Consider the following 20,843-nt stretch of genomic DNA (forward strand, 5'->3'; position numbering starts at 1 on the left):
AAGTAGTCCACAAGCCAATATGGTCCTGAGGAATACACTGAGATCATCTGCCGCGTGCTAGAGAATGCCTAGTAAGAGTCCATAAAATCTCTAAGTGTTGGACCATCTCTAAAAAGTGATTCGTATTTTGCTGGCGCTGAGTTCACACCAGGTGAGGTGGAAGCAAAAAGTTTCCGACACCCTCTTTGATAGGATATTCAAAGCCACAATTCCCGCACACCAGCTTTCCTTCAATTACACCTGTGTCAACCAGGAAGGTATGTAACTTCTTCAAGACTTCTTCGCTGATCACGTTGTCTTTTGCTCTATTCTTCTCTTCCTCGGTCGCACCTTCGCTGTCCACCATCATATCGTCGGCAGGGTTATGATCAGGTAGCATAGCAGTCAAACCGAGCTCGTTCGCGGTAGTGTTCAGCGCCGACCAGTCCAGACGTGACAAGATGTTGCGAATGAATAGAGGGTTGAAAGTCTGAGGATTCTGCTCAAGCTGAGCATCGCGGAAATGTAACGGGTAGGATTCGCTAGAGGTTTTGCAGGTCTTGACCGCGCATGTGAGGAAATTTACAGTCAGCAGCTTCATTTTGTACACAAGCCCGAAGTTCGTCGAGGGGCGCAGTGTCTCTTCATGTATTACCACGAAGCAGATCGTGTGACGATTCAACCACAATATGCAGGAGAGGACCAAGGACGCAGAGACTGCGTAATGTGAATGTCGAGAAAGTGGGTTGTGATGGTGTTTGCAGTCCAAATAGTAGTGGTGGTGGTTGGAGATAGCGTTGGATTGGGAGAACCAGAAAATACTGTAGAGCTATGAGACAAGAACCGGTGATCCACGTGGAATGGTAAATTCTCCCGGCATCTCTCAGGCTTAGAGGCATAGATTTTTTATTTTAAATCAACGTGCGACTATATACATACATGAAATGAGAAGCGAAAAGTGGATGAAAGTGATGGCCGGCACGCAGGTGACTCTTTCCCCCACCCATGAATGTCAGAAAGAAGAGCCTTAAGAGTGCCAATTTGCTCTAGTTCGCCAATATGACCAACCAGCCTATTGTATTGAAAAGGATCTAGCGGTTGATTAATGCGTTCATGAATTTATGAATAGTGTTATGCAAAAGAAAAAGAAGAGGAACACAATCTGAACCGCAGCTCGACTTCAATTCATACAGTGCTAAAAGGAGCTAGTCTCGGTCTGGTCAAGTGGCTTGGCGTCCTTGTAGTTCTTCAAGCAAAATCGCATCGTTCCTTCCTCGACTTCCATATCTTGATCAGTTCGCAACACTCTCTTCATCTATGTATTGCTGATACATGCCTATTGGCTGTCTCTCTTCAAAACGTATGATCCGATGGTACGTGACGATGCGCTCTTTAGCGACCATAAAGTTTCGCTCAACTTCAGTCGAGCTTCTGCGAATGTATTGAAAACTTCACACAGGGCTTTTGGAGAGTTGAGTTCTCACCCGTTTTACCTGGACAATATCATTTCGTGCCACACCAGGAAGCCTCTTGATTCAAACGTCCCCATGTTCAAGAAGTGGTCCTGAGACCTTCCAAAGTCTCATTATCGCAAGTGGAAGAGCAGAACCATGGGTTTTAGCAGGCCCTTGTCTACTCCACCCTGCCTTGACACATTTTATGTTGAGGCAGGACTATCTATACGACAGACAACTTCGACAGATCTCGTGAAGACAGAATGCTTCAATGTCAACTAGCACATATTCGCGTATACAGCTTTCGACGTTTACTTTGTTCGCATCAACTCCGGGCTACTTGACGGAAGCTGGTCCACGAGCTCAATATAGCGCCTTATGCTCTTATTTATCGCTGTCTTACATCTCGTGCTGTTCATTGGCATGCTAGAACAACAGCATCAATGGTATACTGGAAATGTGGTAAAGTGAATGTACTGCGCGAAGGGAAAAAAATGCCAAGCATTTGCGAACGTCCTTATCTTTTTAAATCTCGTGACCTCGTTTTGATCTATCTCCTAGCTGTTTGTAGGCTCGTGTACCATGTTGTCTTATAACCACACAATTTGATAGGTACACATAATCCTTGAAATGGACAAATCGTTCAGAAAATCATCAATTTGAAGCCAAGGACCAATCATCGTTGCCACGGTCATTACATTGCTTCTTGCAGAAGTCATGATTGACAAATCTAAATATTCATAACTACTGCAGCGCCACCGAAGAGAGCGACCATACCAATGGCTCCAGTCTCAATTGGTCGCCATGCTCCACCAGAAGAGCTTGATGAACCTCCAGCTGCTGAAGTTGTGGGGACAGCTGAAGTTGGGGTTGGAACGCCCGAAGTAAATGGCTCGTTGCTAGCGCTGGTTGCACCTGGGAACGCTTCCTCCGTTGTGCTAGCGTTTGGTGTTGCGGTCGTGTTGGCAGGATTCAAGACTCTGTCAATAACGTGGACGACACCGTTAGCGACCAGGACGTTTGGTCGGATGACTCGTGCATTGTTAACGAAGACGTTTGAACCTTGAAGAGTGAGAGTGACGTTTCCACCAGTGGTTTCAACGCTGGTACCATTCTGGATATCTGTTGAGTACAAAACCGTACCATTGACGATGTGGTAGGCGAAGATACCAGCCAATTGTTCAACGGTCAGATTCGCTAGATTTCCTCCAATTCTTTGAAAAGCAGCGTTGTTGGGTAGGAAGACAGTGAGGTCTGGAGAGTAATCGACGGCCTGTGTGAGGTTGAGTTGTCCAATCGCACCTACAGCAGAGGTGAGATTGAGAGCAACACCAGTCGTTGAAATGTTTTGTGGGACAGTGAGGAATCTGTTGATGATATGAATAGTACCGCCCGAGAATGGGATCGAGGCGTTCACCACCGAAGAGTTCGACGACAATCCTGAGAAGAAAGTCACATTGCTTCCCGTAGCGTTTGCCTGCACGACCTGGCCGGTTGTGACGTTGGTGTATTGAGGAGGAACGAGCAGTGTTGGGATGAAAGCAGTCGCGTTGACGGTGGAGTAATTGCCTTGGAGGACATGGTACCTATATCGTTGTCAGTGTCGATGCAACACCAAACATCAGAGAACATACTGGAGAATCGCCTGTACGAGAGCGGAATCCGTGGCCACGGCGGCACCGGTCGAGCTGTTCAGAAAGGCTCCGATCGCGGCATTGTTGGGTGCTAGGAGGGTGTTGTTGGTCAGGCTGGACAGATCACCTGCCAGGCCAGACGAATTGAGCAAGCCAGTGAGTTGCGACAACTCAGGTCGGCCACCAAGCACTTCAATCAAAGATTGACCGAATGCAGTGCTGGCAACAGCCAGGACAAGACCAGCGTACTTCATGGTGCGGACTTGGGAAAGTGCTTTACTACTAATGCAATAGGCAATAATCACAAAAGATGAACAAATAATAAAGTGTTGTGGGATGTGAGCTGGTTTTGAGACACAGCACGGATGACACTGTAGCTCAGAAAAGCTCTACGTTTCAGCTCTGCATCGATTTCGGTAAAATAGGCTTCGCAGGTCGGAATCACATTCGTAACAGACGTGAGCCATGAGAAACCAAGCTCGAATGCTCCACCATCGTACTGGGCTCTAGCTCAAGATCGAGCCAGTCATGCCGCTTCGACGCCATGGTTGTACCACATCAGGGCAAATCTTAGATTATCCTAGTCACCATGCTGCGAGCCTGCCGAGATGTTGCCAAGGAGACATTCGAAGGACAATGGAGAGCTTGGAGGTCATGAAGTTTAATTTGTAAACAAACAACTTGGCGCAACCAATCACCGAGTTGGGCGAAGAAAAGTCTAGATGGAAGTCATGCTGCCACTGAGTTGATCAGGGGGAAGTGGCCAAGATTCACCGAGCTCGCCATGACCTGCCACTGAAGTACAGAAATCACGAATTACAAAGCATTACGCGACACATAGTATGGCACTTCGACCTGAAGTACTCTTTGAATGTTCTGTATTTCCGCCAGTCTGAGCTTTACACACGCTCATCCACAGCGCTGCTATACAGGATGACAACGAAAATGGTATCACTTTTGGGCAAGGTCATCGTTCAGGTAAGGCTCGATTCACGTTGTTTGTGTGACTGAATACGGTTGCTATTCATATTCTAAAAGGATCGAGTACGTCATGATTGACAGCTTTCCCCGCAAATGCACAGATCGCCAATGCTAGAACGATAACTATACTAGATCCGGACGCGTCGCAGGAGGCTCCGCATTTTGCAGCTAGTAGTACTAGTCAGTGGTTTCAAGCTGGCGCTTATTGTCTCGACCAGATCCGAGTTCCGGCTGATGTTTAAAACACTGCTCAAGTACTATCGCTGTTAGATAAATGTAGTGGTCCAGTTGAGGGCAAACTCAGAGCCTCGAATCTCAATTGAGTTCCAGATTGTTTAGGCGACGTGAGGTGCGAAGCTGCCGTGATCCACCGAACAGCTTGGCGACACGTTCTTTCTAGGTCATTCATCTTGTATGACCCACTTATTGCGATCAATGCACAGCCGACCATTACGCGTCTCCGTCCTTGGCTATCTCGAGCCTTTGTCTTGGGCCTGCACTACACACGACGATCTACGAGGAGTCCACGAGGGCTCAAGGTGCCGAACTGATCCGCTTGTTATACGGAGTGTGGCTGTTTCAACAAAGCCCAATAAACAAAGAGCTTCACAAAGGTATCCTTACCAACAGTCACAGTCTCTCGCTGGACAGGTAAGTTCGAGTCAATTTATCTACAACTGGTGCTTCATCATACATGAGAGGAGGCACGTTCCGCCGCATGGTATGCCAAGATATCTAACAGTAGAGAACAACTTCTCCGATCATGCTGGCTTCAAGAGCAACAAGGCTGAGCTTCCTTTACTCATAGCATGCAGCTCTACAACCGTTATTGCTATGCAAATCGGATTGGCCTCGATCGACGTTCTTGTCATCATAACGGGCTAACTACATACGCATGCATCACGTCCCTCATTGGATATCGCTCATCTCAGCCCTGCATCTAACGGCGAGAACAGCAACCAGCTGTACGAGCAAGATGTTGCCGTTGCTTGTTGCAGCAATTAGAAGTGTCCGCTTCGGTCTAGAAGCATCGTTCATGACACGAGAAGCACAGTGACTTTGGGTCAGCTTCGAGACCAACACGTTGTGCCGCCAGTCTGAGGATCATCTAAGTGTGCGCTTTTGCGGCGTAGCAGCCGAATCGTACATTGAGACTCCTGTGGCGAGCACTAGCTTAGGACGGCCTGCTGTGCAGGATGCTCAGAACCTCGTCTTATACAGATCTAAGCACGCACATCGGACTTACGGTGTTCTTCGAGGCCGTCGTACTCTTCAATGAATTGTTGTAGTAATAACAGCATGCGCAAATCTCGAATCTGGCTAACTATGTGCTGAGAAGTGTTAGTTAAATTTCGAGTTCTGAAACAGCTGATATGAATAGGATGTGCGACAAGTATTGATCCGTCAGCAGCATCGCTGCTGTCGCTGATTATCGACCGAGACCAGTCGTGTCTTAGTTCTAGCACAAATTTCATTGTCATACTGCATACACGCAGAATGTGGAGGGATTCTTCTGCAAAGGGAGATAAAGAAGTTTTGTTCTTACCATTGTAGCTGTACTTCGGCTTTACTTGCGATCGATTACTGCAGTATAAAGATCAGGTTTCCGTCACAGGATGCTGCTCTCAATTACAATACAAAAACTTGGAACTACAGGCAATAACTCAACGTAAGAAAGCACTTTTATAGACACAAACCCAAGTTAAGACAAATATCACGTTAACTTACAGAATGTCTCACTACAAACTCGGCGCGAACGCCTTCCCAAAAATCTCTGGCAAAGTGAAAGACTTCCTGCATCAGATACAGCGACTCAAGACCGAAGGAAAGATAACGACCGATGTGATTACAATGGAAGGCACAGCCAAGCTTCATGGTATGCACGCGGACATAGTCTTCGACATCTCAGGCTTGACCCAGATCGCTGACACTACTACTACGCCGCAGAAAGTGACCTTTCAGTCACGCAATCGCACCTGTCCACCCGAAGCTTCTCAACACGGTTGGCCATGCAATCTTGCAGAGCATCCTGAGACGTTACAAGATCTCAAGACTCGTGTACTGCGTCGATTCGAGGACCACAATCCAGAGGTCAAGATTGATTACACAAAACCACTTATTGTTGCAGGTGAGTGGATTGGCCCTAAGGTCCAAAAGAACGTTGGCGTATCTGAGCTCTCTCATCGATTTGTGATTCTCGCAGTTCAGATCAACGGAAGCTGGCAGCAGGATACAGTCTATGCAGACATTGAGGCTCCCGAAGCAGCAATATACAGCGTCCTCCGTGTACCGCAGTATGTCGTAGAGTTTGACACTAACAATCTCAGCCTCACTAACCCAGCACTGCTCAAGATGCAACGTCTAGCAGATGCAGTCGAAGAGCAATGCCCTTTTGCCGCCAAATTCGGCATAGGGAACAGCATGGGCGAAGGTATTGTTTGGAAGCCTGGCGTTCCAGCAGGTCGATCAGATGCCAAATACTGGTTGAAAACTAAGGGCCCAAATTTTGGTCCTGAGAATCGTATCAAACCCAGCAGCGGTCCCGACAATTTTCATGAGAAGATACTATCAGTGGACAGCGCTGCCGAGAAGTGGTTCACCCCGCGACGCGTTGAACAGGGATTCGAGTATCTTGAAGAGATGCAGACCTCAAAGCCGGCCCGGTGGAGGACGTTCGTTCGATGGATCCAGGATGATATCATGAAGGAAGAAAAGGCTGACATCGAGATGATGGAACAGCAGACGCCTGGTTTTACAAGCATGCTACAGCGTGACTTGGGTCGCTTAGCATCCGAGGCATTTCAAGAGCATGCTAAGTAAGACGGTATCGATGCCAAGTGACGTTGAAGCTGGCTCAAGTGGTATATCAGACAATCTAATTGCATAGAATCTCACGTAGATACCTCAATTTTAAGTATCTATAGCCACCTCAAGTACAAGATTGCAGTCTATCGAAAAACCAGGTGTCTCGTCACTGCTCTTGAGCGACCTCGATACGAAGCAGAGAGAAAGAAATCAAGACATCAAGTGCGAGTCTGTAAGATCGTGGTGACCTTTTTAATCAGCAACCGTTCAAATTTATGGGAATTGCCGGAGTGTCAGGCGAGGACCGCGTTCTCTCAGGCAGGATTCCTGGCTGGGGAGCCACCGTATTTTATCACTTTGTCAGCAAGTCTTCCAATAAGTTCTTCTTCCACGACACTTTAGATGATGGCCTTTGTGAGATTCACTTCATTGTAGAAGTGCGACGTATGATTCTTCATGCACATTCTCGTTTCGTCAATCGCTTCCTGGTTGTATGTGGTCAAAGTGAAGAAGGATGACAGCCTAGCAGGTTGGAGCTAGACCTTGAAGAGGTGCTGGTTACCGATACAATTATCTGAAACCAGTTGGAGCGGTATCACCAGCCAGCAATCCTGTCATATGCACAATAAGTCTTTCCGTCATGAGCGCTTACAATTACAAGCTGGATGCTAGCTACGCGTCCAGCACTGATATCTGTCCTATTTGCAAGAGTACAGCCCAGACCACACCTAATCTGCGATTTAAGCGGAGTACAAAATGTAATCACAGAATTTGTGAAGGTTGTGTCGACAGGAAATTCACAAGTGGTGCAGTTCAATGTCCCATGTCTGGTTGCAACAAACAGCTTTGGAAACGAGACTGGAAATTTCAGACTTTCGAAGATATTGAGGTCGAACGCCAACTCGAAGTCACGAAGTCAGTATACGACGCGTTAGAACTCTCCAGACTCGGTATTGTTGCAGACCCCAAAACAGGATACGAATCTGCATTCGAGGACTTGAAAAGCTACAATGACTACCTGGAGCTGAGAGAATTGTTGGCATTGAACCTGGCATTGAAAACGGACGTTGCTGCTACACGAAAAAGATTGACAGAATTTGAGAACACGAATGGACTGAACAGTAAAGCACAGACGAAGAATCAACTCAAAGATGGTGAATACCCTGACGCCAGTGGCTTGATTAAAGGTTTGAGGAAGAGGTACGTCCCGAAGGCTCTATCCCCATACAACCCATTCGGAGATATACCACAAGACCGTGAGTACTACCACATCGGCAAGGACGATAAATTTGAGTCTGTACTCAGTCGCAACAAGAAGTATGAGGAGTACCAGCAATGGGGATATAGTTTCGAGGCATATTTGGATGAGAATCTCCTCCGGGCATTTTCTGGACTTGGTGTGTTTGTGGACAACGAGAAAGGAGGGAAAACAGACATGACACTGCCTGCCAACACTGTTATGGGATGACTGCCTTCTCGTATGGGTAGTGGAGCAAGCGCTACGTATCTGACGATACCATGGGCAATGAGCTCAGAGGCTGATATATAATCGAGAGCACGATCTAACCACGGCAGGAGTGTTACCATCACTCTGGTCGCGAAGTCAGGGACTACACTTGCTTGAACATACAGCTTTCTTGAGTTCGAGGTTTAGACGAATGGAACAATACATGCGCCGACTGAGGAAGATTAATCTGGGGCGGCGACAGCTTCCGGGAGTCTAGCACTAAGTGCTTGGGCTTTCCCCGGAAACAATTTCGGGGCTAGTAAGCCGCAGTACAATTCAGATAGGGGTGTACATCATAACCCCATCGCAGTTTCCTGACCTGCGTCAGACCTTAAGCAGCTCTAAGCATCAAAATTCTTCTTTGTCCCTTTCATTTAAATTCCTTTATTCACATCGATATAGAATACCTATTTGAGTAGCGCGGCCGTTTGTGTAAGTACCCTGTATTTCCCTATGAACTCTCGTGTTTCAGACGCGTTTCGACGTGAGAAGCGCGATGTGAAGCCCCTGGCCTGTTCGCAGGGATCCACTGTCCATGGAGACCAGCTCCTTGGGTTATGTTGCGAAGCTTTTCCCAAACTTGAATGTTTACTTTTTGTTCATTGACGACGTCCCATATCACTCATGTGCCAGTTCAGGAATACTCCGAGCCCAGCTAACCTTGCTCTCAGTCATGTCGACTGGTAGTACTGGACCTGCCGGCGTTAAGAACCTACGTGCTATGTTTGAGCACAAAACCAGCGACCAGTCCACATCCCCATCGAGTCGAGGCCGATCATCTCCAAACGGTTCCCTCGCTTCCTCCAATAGTCGACCTGTGAGCAAGGTTCGAAGCAGTTTCGTTGCAGTCGAAAGATCAGGGGAAGCAGGACAACCTTCTCAGTGGGGATTAAGAAAGACTTCAGACGTGAGCAGCATGGCGGAGGTCAGAGAAGAAGCTCTTATGGGAGACACAACCAACGAGGCGTCACACACATCTACGGTTGAAGGATCAGAGCTCGGGGCCATTTTGAAAGGCTCTGCATTCGAGACCTCTTCTCTGCCACCAGTCAATGGTTCATCTGAGAGTATGGAAGACACCCACAACGGTACGGCAGCGGAAAAGCCACAGATGAATGCTCACACAGAAAATGCAGCACCTCTGAGCGGTAACATTGAGCCGGAAGGACCACCCCCCACCAGCACCCCATCTGTTGCCAACATCAAGTCGAAATTAGCGAAACCGACTCCAAGCAGCTTGGATATGAAACCAATTGCTTCGAAGCCGAAGGAAAGCTCGAGACCGTTCAAGAAATCTCCTACTCTTCAGAAGAAGTCACAAACTTCGCCAAGCATCTCTGACAGCCCTGGGTCTCGTGTGGAGCCTAGAGGCGGTGTCAACAAGATCGCAGGCGTAACTCAGTTTGCTAATAAAGCAAAGATGGAAAGAACGAAGCCGGAGCAAACGAAGAAGGACACTTCACCCCTGGCGGAGAAGAAAGCTGGTGCGACTGTTGTCAAGCCTCCTTCTGTTGCTTCGAAGCCGACAGCTGCATCGAGAGCTCATGCACAACAGCGCACAACAACTTCCGAAACAGTCCAGCCAAAGTCCCCAAGCTCAACAAGACCAGTGAAGCTGCCCTCTGCTGCAACAGCTACTACAGCAGCATCGACAGCTCGTAAGGGTCCAAGCACAGCCACGGAAAACCCTGTCCCTGTGCCAGAACGAAGATCAACGAATACGCAAACACCTCGGGTAGCGAACACAGCTACCAAGTCTTCGATAGCAAAGAAGGCCTCGAGGGTGTCACTAGCAAATGGTGGTGAAGACATGACTCGATCTCGGTTAAGCGCTGTTCACAAGCCGGCCGACGAAGGATTTCTAGCAAGAATGACTCGTGCAACCGCCAGTAGTGCACAGAAAGCCCACGAGAAAGTGCAAGTTGATAGTCCACCTCGAGCCACAAATCGAAGATTGTCGCTTGGATCGAAGAAGCCTGCAAGCAGGAAAAGTCTAAGTGGCGTATCACAAGAACAATCCGGTGCTCAACCGACATTGCCAGATGCGATTCCAGCCTCTGAAGAACAAACCATATTAGAAGCCGTCACACATGCAACTGATGCTGGACATGATGAGGATGAAGCTGAACCAATTCCGGCACAGGATCACCACGAAGCAGTGGTCATACCTCAGCAGGCTGAGGTGACGGGCGGCACCGTAGCTTGATGGCACGAATGGCGTGGGGGACGGAAAACTATACAATCAATTCAGGACTTTAATGTGTAGCGATTTAGCGAGTTCAGTCACTTCTGCGAAGCAAATACTCTGGAATGACTCCGTGTGTCTGATGCTGGCTGGGTAGTCTTAACAGTTCTCATGACAACTATAGTCGTAGCTGTTCCCATTCGTACGATATTACACGAACGACAATTCATGAAGTCTTTATGCAATCTTGCTTCATCTAGTCCTGTGTATCAAAATTCGAGTCTTTGGAGGACGCCGCTTTGCATAGGCCGAGGCATCTGCTCTTTGCCAAATGCAGTATCGATTCATGCAACCATCCTTGCAACTTGAACAAGCCTGGAACGTTGATTGATAAGAGCCTGGACGCCTTGCATGCTCAGGTGTTGCCGGGTCACGTTCCTCAGTATCACAATGGACTGTAGTCCCAGCTTCATCCAGGCATGCCTTCAGAAACGGATCCTCTTCTTCCAGCCTATGCGCCTGCACCTGAGATAAGTTACCAGCATCGTCTTTTACCTTACTCCTCAGAAATCAGCTATGGCTCAGCCATTCCCACAGGCGACAGCTCCGCACTGACACCCAAGTCATGGAAGAGCCAGGATGAGCTTCAATACGATTATGCTGGCAACGGCCTCGAAGAAAGTGAAGATGATACGTCCAACACATTCGAGAGTGCCATGGCCAAGGTATTTCGCACTGTACTCGGCGTTATCTTCCTAGCTGCTGTCTTTGCCGTATCTGTTTCAGTTCTTCAAGGCAGAGACCGTCAGCCCCATAGCACATGGCCCCCCAGCGCAACTCCCTCTTCTACATCGAGACCGCATCCTGCGCCGTCACCGCCAGCGAGAAGGACGGTTAGAGAGCGCGTTCAAGACATCCTGACATCGACACCTCTCATCGATGGTCACAATGACCTTGCCATCTTCATTCGTGGGAAATACAAGAATAACATCTTCGGTTCTGAATTCAGGAAAGATTTTGAGAATGGCGGGATGCCAATGAACGTCGATCTGCCACGAATGCGGGCTGGAAAAGTAGGAGGAGCGTTTTGGAGTGCTTTTGTCGTTTGTCCGGTGAATGCGAGCTATGACATGAGTGATGAGAACTACGCCTCTGCTGCTGCTCATACAATTGAGCAGATAGATCTGCTAAACAATCTACAGAAGCAGTACCCGCAAGACTTTACAAGTGCCACGAACCTATCTAGCGGGGATGAAAGTGGACGAGTTAATATGTTGGCTCAGTGGCACGACACCAAGTCCTTCTTCGGCCCGATCTCTATCGAAGGGCTACATCAAGTCTTACCCTCTGCTCCCATGAGCATGTTGCGATCGTACTATGCGCTAGGTGTCCGCATGGCTACACTGACTTGGAACTGTCATAACGCTTTCGCGGATGCTGCGTTAGTCATGAATGACTTTAGGACACCTCCACATGTCGTCAATGATATCTTGCGACCAAAGGAGGGCGCAGTAACGAAACGTGGGCTGGGTGTAATACAAGAGATGAACCGTCTAGGCATGATAGTTGATATCAGCCATACGAGCTACTGGACGCAAAAGGCTGTTCTGAGCACAGACAAGCGAATCAGCCAAGCTCCGGTTGTCTTCAGCCACAGTTCAGCGTACTCAATCTGTCCCCATCCTCGGAATGTGAGGGACGATATTCTTGATCTTGTGCCGAAGAGCAAGAGTCTAGTTATGGTCAACTTCTCTCCGGAATTCATATCGTGTGTGTCGTCCAACAACAATACTCTCAAGAACGAACCGCACTTCTCATTACCTACCTTCGTGATAAAGAACAATACCTTGCATCAGGTAGCCCGACATATAACGTATATCGGAGGGCGGATTGGGTACGACTACGTCGGGCTAGGTAGTGATTACGATGGCATGGGCGACCTGACACCCCAAGGTCTAGACGGTGTGGATAAGTTTCCTGATCTCGTCGCGGAACTCTTGACTATGGGTGTGAGTGATGAGAATGTGAAGAAGGTTGTGGGTGGAAATATCCTGCGAGTCTGGAAGGACGTTGATGAGGTTAGTGCACGAATGAAGAAGGAAGGTGTGCTGCCGGGCTTGGACGATGGGAGTGGGTATTAAGATAGCAATCTATTGTGTTGGTGCACAGATGTAAAGTCTTATCAAGTCGTCGTCGTGAAATTTCGAGGATACTTGAGCCCTGTACTGCATCTCGCGGTGTTGCGGAACATCCGGCCCACGGACTTGGTCTTGGCATAAAGAGTCCGCACAAAACATGCGATATATATCCATCGCCAACCATCTTTTGCCACTAAATCAGTCCAAGATGTCTGGTCAACCAGATAGGCTTCTTCCTTGGTGTAAGTTTCGACGTATCCTGGCCCCAAATTCGGGTGCTAATTCGTCGCAGCTAGTGGTCATGATTTCCGCTTGTCAATGTCTTAGGGACACCTACAAGCGCGGGAGACCGGGGTTCGGTACGTGACTATTTCAAAGATCTCAACTCAGACAATGCTAATTGTTCCAAGATTCCCCGAGGGAGAGATCTCAATCATTTACTTTTTGCGTTAGATTACTTTTTATTCTTAGTCGTTTTGCTCTCTTGAAGATCAAGACAAGCTTCACCTGCGAAGAGGTATGCGAGAGAATTTTGACGTACGAAGATAGTAGATCGAAGTGGGGTAATATAGCCTCTTAAAAGGTCTCTTTGCCCTCTTTGATAGAATTGTTGAAGGAGACATATACTATTCTTGTGATACGTGGACATCATCGAGACTGATAATCTTGTAACGAACTCACTGACAGAAGCCTTATGATTACATTCATAAGCCTATCCTCTAGCTATGACCGAGGATATTCTTTGGTACGTACGGCTCCTCAAGCCACTTCATCTCTTCTTCCGTCAATTCCTTGCCTCTCACTCCAGCCGCCTCGTCAAGTCTCGAGATGTTGCTGAAACCAACGATGGGTATGGTGCCCTTCTGAATAATCCAGGCAAGCGCAACCTGACTCATCTTCCAACCTTTCTTTTTCGCTAGCTCCTCGACCCTCTTGATAATCTCGATGTCAGCTTCACCAATTTGACCAGCCATAGGATTGCCCTTTAGCGACTCGGCTCGTTCGGTCTGAGCGGAATCTACAGGTCGTGCAAGGTAGCCTCTGTAAAGCGGTGCCCATGGGATCAGACCAACACCTGTCTCGTGGCAGTACTTGTTCATCTCGCGCTCTTCCTCCCTGTAGCACAATGAGTAGTGGTTTTGCATACTGACGAATTTAGTCCATCCTCTGGTTTCGGCAATGTTTTGCATTCTCGCGAACTGGTATGTCCACATTGACGAAGCACCTGTTCTCTTATTAGCATGGGTTCGTGTGCAGCATAAGATCCAACACACCAATATATCGAACCTTCCCACTTCGCACAAGGTCATCTAGAGCTTTCATGGTCTCCTCTACTGGCACACTAGCATCATAGCGGTGAATCTGCAGTAGATCGATATAATCCATCTGCAATCGCTTCAAGCTAGCATCGACCGCATTAAAGATAGCCTGTCGACTCAATCCTCCCTGATTGACATAGTCCTTGCTCGCTTTCATTTCACCACCGAATTTCATATGCGAAACATTGGGTTCTTCACCGACTGTACCGAAGCACTTGGTCAACAAGACCAATTTGTGTCGTGGGATATTGTGCTTCTTCACGATTCGACCGATCATTTCTTCGCTGACACCATTGGAGTAGACGTTGGCTGTGTCCCAGGTGTTTAGACCGCGCTCCCAAGCACCAAGAAGCAGCTTCTCGACTTCGGCTTCGTCGTCGACAACCCATGGCTGCCAGTCTTTGTGGCCGAAGGACATGGCACCTAGGACAGGTACAGAGAGGCGTAGGCCACATTTTCCTAGCTGTGCATAGGAGACTTTAGTCGAGTTGACGCTCTCTTGTAGAGCCTGTGGCATGCCAGCGTCGCCCATGTTTGCACGTGGTTTCTGGAACAGTAGAGGTAGATTTGTGACGGATATACTTTGATATAGACAGATACTTGGCTAGTGCTTGGCTTCCAGCAACTCAAGTCTGTAGTGAGGGATGTTCTGAACCTTTTGTTTTCACAGTGGCTACGATGGAACACACTATGAATGAACTACTCGTTTCTGACCGCTCCTCTGCTTCTTAGCTTGAAGCTGACAGAAATGACGGCTCTTTAGGTCATCATCTCAGGAGCTGCTTCCTCCTACCTGCCGATCATTGGAGTATAGCCGCAAATGTCTCGGAGTTTTAGCATGGACATTACTTTTATTGCCGTGCCAAACGCGGTGGAATGTGCGGGGAAAGACGCGCTCCCCACAAAAATAAGGCTGGAAATGATACGACTTATAATAGAAACCAATACGACACGCTTGCAAGCAAATATAGACCTCAGGCGCCATATGCCAGTAATGCTTCGCATCGGCCTCTTGTTCGAAGTTTACCCTTCGTACGCCGGAGGCTCATCACCAGCTGGAGCCTGCTCATCTTTGGATCCGTTGAAATCACTACCACCATTGTCAGCTTGACGCCTGAGAAAACAAGTTGTATACTAACATCAATCCTTGCAAGGGTCCCGAAAGGAAACCAAGACCCAACGCGCTCATCGTAACGGAACCCACGACACCTGCAACATTCATGGCTAGTTTGAAGGCTCTCTTCTTCCTCTTTTCCTTTTTAGCAAGTTTGGCTTTCTGATCTAAATTGGGCTTCTGTGGTTTCAATGCGGCTTCCTCGGCTGCCAGCTCTTGCTCAGCTTGTACAATCTCCGTCTCTATCGCTGTTTGTTCCTCCCGTCGTAAAGTCTGCATTTGCTTTCTGAGCTGAGCAACGAGGTCGTTGAATTCCAGTTTATCGGCGATTTTGGAGGCCTGCAACTCCATCAGCGCTCGCTGGTCTTTTTCGCGTTGTGACATGGACTCCTTCCTACTCTCTTCGAGTGCCAGTCGCAAGTCTTGCAGTTCACTTTCATGCCGGCGCTGAGCATTGCGTTGTGCATACCGTAGACTGTCCTGGGCTCGCCGTGCTTCATCACGCAGTCTTTCTAACTTGGCTCGTTCTTCGTCGAGAATTCCTCTCATCTCCTCGTCTTTATCCTTCAGTGCAGTAGTCATGTCTTCGCGGATCTCCTTTAGCTGGTGTTCATATTTGGCTTGAAGCTTAGCAAGTTCCTCGTTGACTGTCACACCCGCAGCCGTGTCTGCGAGGTCTTTCCCATCTTCCACAAGTTCGTGTTGAATCTGTAGAACAATGGGAGGATCTGGGATAAGTTTTGAGATTACTGAGTGTGCAGATTCCTTCGTGTTCAAAAATCGTGCTAAACGAGCACCCTTGCTGATCATTGGCTGCCAAAAGTCCTTGTTCGATATCAATTCAGCTTCTTTGGCTTCACCCTGGCGCTCTTGTCCTGTCATTTGGAGTAGGTCCCATCCCGAGGAGACCATAATAACATTCTGCATAGATTGCTCTCCGCAAAGCTGTCGAAACATCTTCAGATTGCGTAGAGATGAGCCACTCATACGTCTGTCTTCCAGTGCATGCATGTATATTATCCCTGAAAGTTTTATGTCCTTGTCGCGGTAGCTCTTCTCTGTTCAAAATTAGCTCAGGAACGTAATGAAACCACACCCGTGTTTGGCCACGAACAGCAAACCATGCGAGTTTGTGGGACTACTTGCCGAGGAAAGATGCTATCTCCTTGAGTACTTCGGCTTCGGACTTAAAGGTGTCGTTGAAACCCGGAGTGTCGATAAGAACAACCTCTTTTCCTTCGAGCGTAAAGGTGTAGGGGCATACGGAAGTTGTACCTGAGCTATGTGAGTAGGGATGCAAACATCAGGTTTCATCGTAGTCTTACACGAAGTGAGTTCGTGGCCGACGACAACGCTCTCATCGTCAGTGGCAGCTTTGATGAAGGTGCTTTTGCCTGCACCAGTCACACCCATCACACCGACGAAGACCTTGTCTCGCCTCATCTTGGATGTCAACTGGGGGCAACGGAGTCAACCACGTGTTGCCGTTGAAAGTCGCAAGATACTCTGCTGCAGTTAAGCTTGTAGTCCTCACATGGAAGGAGTATTTGGCTTCGAGTATAACAGTCGTTGTCACAATCACTTTTTGAACGAGATTGAAAGTGAGACGATCTGAGTAAAGACGCAAAAGGTCCTTTCACTTCAAGGTCTTTGCCTTGAGATTTGTAGATCAGACTCCCCTACTAAAGATAATCACATTGAACAACAACTCTCACGTGAAACCTTGCCTGTTCAAATGGCTTATAGAGTCTGCCTTAGTGGTGCCGAGAACAGCCAGACTTACCAAGAGACATAGCATCAAAGTCAAAGTGCCTTATCTATAAGATTCACGGCTTAACAGAGCTCGAGGAGCGATTCTTGATCCGGACATATGAAGCAGCATAATTTGCCGATCGACGGAGTCAGTAAAGTCTGGGGTCGCCTCATTGTAGCAAAAAGACTTGGAGTCAGTGCCTTTTCGTAGTGCTCTGGTAGCGATGCGCGAAAGCATGGACCGAGTAGCTGAAAGGTGGTGAGCCTATTCGCCAATCAACGACAAGTGCCTCGCACCAAAAATGCTGGCTGGGTCCTATATCGTTCGTGCATTTCTTAGTCGGAAAACGTGGTTGGAATGGATTGGTTATCACTTTCGTTATCCTGAACAAGGCTCAGAAGGCGCAATACTCCCCTCAATTAGGCGCACGATCGCCCAATCATCGACCTTGCAGTCGGGCCCGCACGGCGCTCTCACTGCCCGAGAGCCAGCACTCTGCCTCCGCAAGGTCAAATTCAATCCACCTTACAGAGAGTTTCTGTGTTATCTCTTGTAAAGACAGTAATCACTCGGAATGCCATTTACGGCACACCTCTCTTCGCAGCTCTAGTTACAATCGTCCAGAAGTACAATGGCTTTGGCCAAGACCCGATAACGCTCCCCGTCGAGTCCAGATGAGTCGTCTTCATCAAATACTAGAAGAGCTGGCCTTATTACTGCCACGATCTGCCGACCATCATGACGAGGGTCTTCCACATCGACCTTGCTTAGAGGGTGGCCTTGCATGTGGATTGAAGAGGTTTTGTATACCATCTTCCGACTTTCGATTACTGGTAGATCGAAAGTCTCTAGGTATGACTGCTGCGTCCATAAGCTCGTCGCGATTGTGGCAGCCGAAACAAAGATTTTTCGCAGCTTATTATTTCGTGTTTGAGCTTCGGATTCCGAACGGACTTGTGCCAATAGGCCTGAGACAGGACCCTTCATGAAACTTGTCTCTATCTCTTCGCAATATTTCTCCACGCGATTCCTGACCTTGTCCGATACAGTTTGAACGTTATTAGGCACTCGCGCTACATGTACCGGATGTAGCTGACGCCATAACGATGCTCGCCATAAATGGGCAGACCTTTGGTCTGCTGCTACCAGGTTAGTCAGGGTACCCGTCACTCGACTTTTGGCACTTACCGAGCGTCAAGTCTTTGAAGATCGACTCCATCGCATGCTGTTCCAGCTGTCCGAGGCAGAAAAATGGACTTTCAAAAAAGCTATCCTGGATCTCATCTGAAACAGCCGCATGCAGTAATGTAGCCGACAACTTATCGTGTAATTTCCTGGGGGCTTTCCTGAAATATGATGGCAATCGTCCTTCGCGATCCATGCGAATGAAGTCAGCTAAGAACTTGACGAGCTCTGCTTGAAAGTGTTGGTCAAAGTTGGGATTGCGGACAGCCCAATCTCTCGACCAGTCTCTGATATCGTTGTTCAAGATAGATAGTCGTTGACGTATCTCATCGTCGGGCGGTGGATTCCATCTACCCTCGGATCGATCAGATGTAAGTCTGTCCATCAACTGCCTGATTTGATCATCGTATTCAGCCGTTTGTTGTGAATGTGTGACAGTCATGGAGTCAATAGTGGCAGAGGCTTCTCTAGATAAACGCTGGACTTTGCTTTCTGCCGCAGAGAGTTTACCCTCGAGTTCAGTAATCTTGGTTGTTGCTCGGACATTGGCCGTCTTGGAGTCACTCTCGGCCTTTTGCAAACGCTTCTGTAAAGCCCGATTCTGAGACGATAGCTCCCTCTTGGAGGACTGCAGCTGGTTTTCGATTATGGACATGTCCTTTTTCACTTGGGCCAACTCTGCTTCCAGAATCTTCCTTTGAGGCAACACCGTTAGCATCTGCTGACCGATGCATCTTTAGGAAACACATACTTTTCAGATACTATAGCTGCTATTTCAGCATCTCGCTTCTGCCTCGAGGCATCTGCTTCAGGCTCGACACGACCCTCAGGTGCTTGGCTCATTATGTTGTCCTTTGATTCTTGCTTAGATGTAGATGGCTTGACGTGTTGTACCTCATCCGCGGAAACGACTTGCGGGTCATACCCGGCTTTGGTGGTGTCGCTCATGCCTCTCTGCGTGTTGCCGACTGGCTGGTAAGAGACTCTATAGGTTGTGTGTACGGCAACCAAATGTGGCATGTCGCAACGGCAATTTTGTCTGCAGTAACTTGCAAAATCTTGCTATACTAGGATCAAGCCCATTGATACAACCAATTCAGGGTACACCTATTGTACAGAGTCATATTGGCAGCTCTTCCTAACTTGTATCGAGGCATGTGTTGATGTGGTTGATGAATCGTTTCGATAGTGGGGTTTCGTCGCTGAAAATTACTGTACTTACTTGTAATTTTGCTAGTGCATAATTATGCCTTGCGCCTTCGAAAAGTCCAACATGCAGGCGAAGCTGCAGCTTCGCTTAGCTGGTGGTGAAGAGCGAGCATGCCGTATAGACCAACTCGTGTTGCGATTGAAGACTTCAAGAGTAACCTCGTCCGTTCTTTCAGTTTGACCAAGTAGTAGCGACGTATCCATTCTTTCACACAATTATGAGGCCTTCTAGGAGAATGAAGCCGTCGAGGGAGTCGGTGATGTCGCCAACACCATCAGTGTCTGGAGTTCATCAGCCGTACAAGCTGATAGTAGCGATCGATTATGGCACAACTTATACTGGTCAGTAAGAAAAAGTCTCCAAAAGCCTACTTGCGTTACTGAGGTATTCAGGTATTAGTTACGTGACCTCCAACAAAACAAGCGACGACATTGTGATTGTAACAAGGTGGCCGAACCATCGAGACCAATCGTGGAAGGCCCCTTCGATACTTGCTTATGCATCAGAGAATCAGCAGAAAATCTCGAGGAACCATTGGGGATACGAATGTACTCGAGGTCTCAAGCAGTACGCATGGACCAAGCTGTTGCTCGATCAGCATGTCCGACTGACCGAACATGACGATCCGTTGCTGCGTCAAATGTACGGTGCTGAAGGATTCCTTGGTCTGCCACCAAACAAGACGGCAGAAGATGTTGTGGCCGATTTCATGACGGAGGTTTATCGACACACAATGCAAATACTCGAGAGGGATTTTGCTCAAATTCTGCGATATCTGCCCATCGAGGTCTGGGTGACAATGCCAGCTATCTGGTCCGACGCCGCTCAAAACGCTACCCGCGAAGCTGCCTTGCGCGCAGGGTTTGGGAGTAGACCTGGAGATTCTGTCAAGATGATTACCGAGCCTGAGGCGGCTGCCCTTTGGGCACTGAAACCCTATGTGAGTAGCTCTCGACCCAGCCTTGGTATTGCTGGTCAAATTGGAGTACTTTGTATGTCGTGGCCGGCTTCCGAGCTAACGATCTGAATAGCTGGGTCCTACTGCATTAGACCCATTGAAGGTGAGTGTCAATGGCCAAGTGGTTCGCAACGACTAAAGTGAAATCAGCCCGGAGAGTATGTGTTAATTTGTGACTGCGGAGGCGGTACTGTGGATCTAATCACTTATGAGATCCTAACCGTCACACCTCATCTGACACATCGTGAGAAATGCGTGGGAACAGGCAAGTAGAATTGCTGTAACAATGGCGAGGCACGGAGGCTGACAGGAACATAGGTGCAAAGTGTGGCGCAACCGCGATTGATCGCGCATTCGTGCAATGGATGGAAGCAAAGTTTGGCGAGGCATACATTGCCCTTGACGCAAAGAAACGCGGTCCCGGGAGTTTGTTCATGCAATCCTTCGAGTCGCACAAGCGAAACTTTGGTGACCGTAGCGACGAGAGAGATGTGTTTGAAATTGGTCCCATACAACTTGACCTGGATGTTGCGTCAATCAAATATGATGAAGATGAGCAAGTTGTAAAAGTGGCAAGGTACACGAAACTCAGGCTTGACGATCGCTCAACCGACTAACATT

General features: G+C 48.2%; 11 protein-coding genes across 11 annotated transcripts; 5 read left to right on the top strand and 6 right to left on the bottom strand.

The window, feature by feature from the left end:
• Positions 1-142: 142 nt before the first annotated feature.
• LTR64_006345 (uncharacterized protein) lies at positions 143-580 on the bottom strand (the record flags this gene model as incomplete). Its single annotated transcript, XM_064900676.1, has 1 exon — positions 143-580. The coding sequence occupies one exon, from the start codon at positions 578-580 to the stop codon at positions 143-145; it is 438 nt and encodes a 145-aa protein (XP_064753988.1).
• A 1,583-nt stretch (positions 581-2,163) lies between these two features.
• LTR64_006346 (uncharacterized protein) lies at positions 2,164-3,321 on the bottom strand (the record flags this gene model as incomplete). Its single annotated transcript, XM_064900677.1, has 2 exons — positions 2,164-3,019; positions 3,068-3,321. 2 exons carry the CDS (start codon positions 3,319-3,321, stop codon positions 2,164-2,166), a joined length of 1,110 nt encoding a protein of 369 aa, XP_064753989.1.
• A 2,458-nt stretch (positions 3,322-5,779) lies between these two features.
• LTR64_006347 (uncharacterized protein) lies at positions 5,780-6,868 on the top strand (the record flags this gene model as incomplete). Its single annotated transcript, XM_064900678.1, has 1 exon — positions 5,780-6,868. One exon carries the CDS (start codon positions 5,780-5,782, stop codon positions 6,866-6,868), a length of 1,089 nt encoding a protein of 362 aa, XP_064753990.1.
• Positions 6,869-7,493: 625 nt separating this feature from the next.
• On the top strand, positions 7,494-8,321 carry TFB3 (TFIIH/NER complex subunit; the record flags this gene model as incomplete). Its single annotated transcript, XM_064900679.1, has 1 exon — positions 7,494-8,321. The coding sequence occupies one exon, from the start codon at positions 7,494-7,496 to the stop codon at positions 8,319-8,321; it is 828 nt and encodes a 275-aa protein (XP_064753991.1).
• A 712-nt stretch (positions 8,322-9,033) lies between these two features.
• On the top strand, positions 9,034-10,566 carry LTR64_006349 (uncharacterized protein; the record flags this gene model as incomplete). The annotated part of the gene is made up of 1 exon (XM_064900680.1): positions 9,034-10,566. The coding sequence occupies one exon, from the start codon at positions 9,034-9,036 to the stop codon at positions 10,564-10,566; it is 1,533 nt and encodes a 510-aa protein (XP_064753992.1).
• Positions 10,567-11,024: 458 nt separating this feature from the next.
• Positions 11,025-12,686, top strand: LTR64_006350 (uncharacterized protein; the record flags this gene model as incomplete). Its single annotated transcript, XM_064900681.1, has 1 exon — positions 11,025-12,686. The coding sequence occupies one exon, from the start codon at positions 11,025-11,027 to the stop codon at positions 12,684-12,686; it is 1,662 nt and encodes a 553-aa protein (XP_064753993.1).
• Positions 12,687-13,402: 716 nt separating this feature from the next.
• LTR64_006351 (uncharacterized protein) lies at positions 13,403-14,534 on the bottom strand (the record flags this gene model as incomplete). Its single annotated transcript, XM_064900682.1, has 2 exons — positions 13,403-13,908; positions 13,958-14,534. 2 exons carry the CDS (start codon positions 14,532-14,534, stop codon positions 13,403-13,405), a joined length of 1,083 nt encoding a protein of 360 aa, XP_064753994.1.
• A 491-nt stretch (positions 14,535-15,025) lies between these two features.
• LTR64_006352 (uncharacterized protein) lies at positions 15,026-16,028 on the bottom strand (the record flags this gene model as incomplete). The annotated part of the gene is made up of 2 exons (XM_064900683.1): positions 15,026-15,092; positions 15,142-16,028. The coding sequence occupies 2 exons, from the start codon at positions 16,026-16,028 to the stop codon at positions 15,026-15,028; spliced, it is 954 nt and encodes a 317-aa protein (XP_064753995.1).
• A 226-nt stretch (positions 16,029-16,254) lies between these two features.
• LTR64_006353 (uncharacterized protein) lies at positions 16,255-16,559 on the bottom strand (the record flags this gene model as incomplete). Its single annotated transcript, XM_064900684.1, has 2 exons — positions 16,255-16,391; positions 16,442-16,559. The coding sequence occupies 2 exons, from the start codon at positions 16,557-16,559 to the stop codon at positions 16,255-16,257; spliced, it is 255 nt and encodes an 84-aa protein (XP_064753996.1).
• A 1,383-nt stretch (positions 16,560-17,942) lies between these two features.
• On the bottom strand, positions 17,943-19,074 carry LTR64_006354 (uncharacterized protein; the record flags this gene model as incomplete). The annotated part of the gene is made up of 3 exons (XM_064900685.1): positions 17,943-17,998; positions 18,058-18,749; positions 18,806-19,074. 3 exons carry the CDS (start codon positions 19,072-19,074, stop codon positions 17,943-17,945), a joined length of 1,017 nt encoding a protein of 338 aa, XP_064753997.1.
• A 449-nt stretch (positions 19,075-19,523) lies between these two features.
• LTR64_006355 (uncharacterized protein) lies at positions 19,524-20,839 on the top strand (the record flags this gene model as incomplete). The annotated part of the gene is made up of 5 exons (XM_064900686.1): positions 19,524-19,605; positions 19,657-20,204; positions 20,296-20,325; positions 20,373-20,487; positions 20,541-20,839. 5 exons carry the CDS (start codon positions 19,524-19,526, stop codon positions 20,837-20,839), a joined length of 1,074 nt encoding a protein of 357 aa, XP_064753998.1.
• Between the last annotated feature and the right edge of the window lie 4 nt (positions 20,840-20,843).

This window comes from Lithohypha guttulata (genome assembly GCF_036872675.1).
Source record: "Lithohypha guttulata strain CCFEE 5908 chromosome Unknown scaffold_4, whole genome shotgun sequence".
Classification (NCBI taxonomy): Eukaryota; Fungi; Ascomycota; class Eurotiomycetes; order Chaetothyriales; family Trichomeriaceae; genus Lithohypha; species Lithohypha guttulata.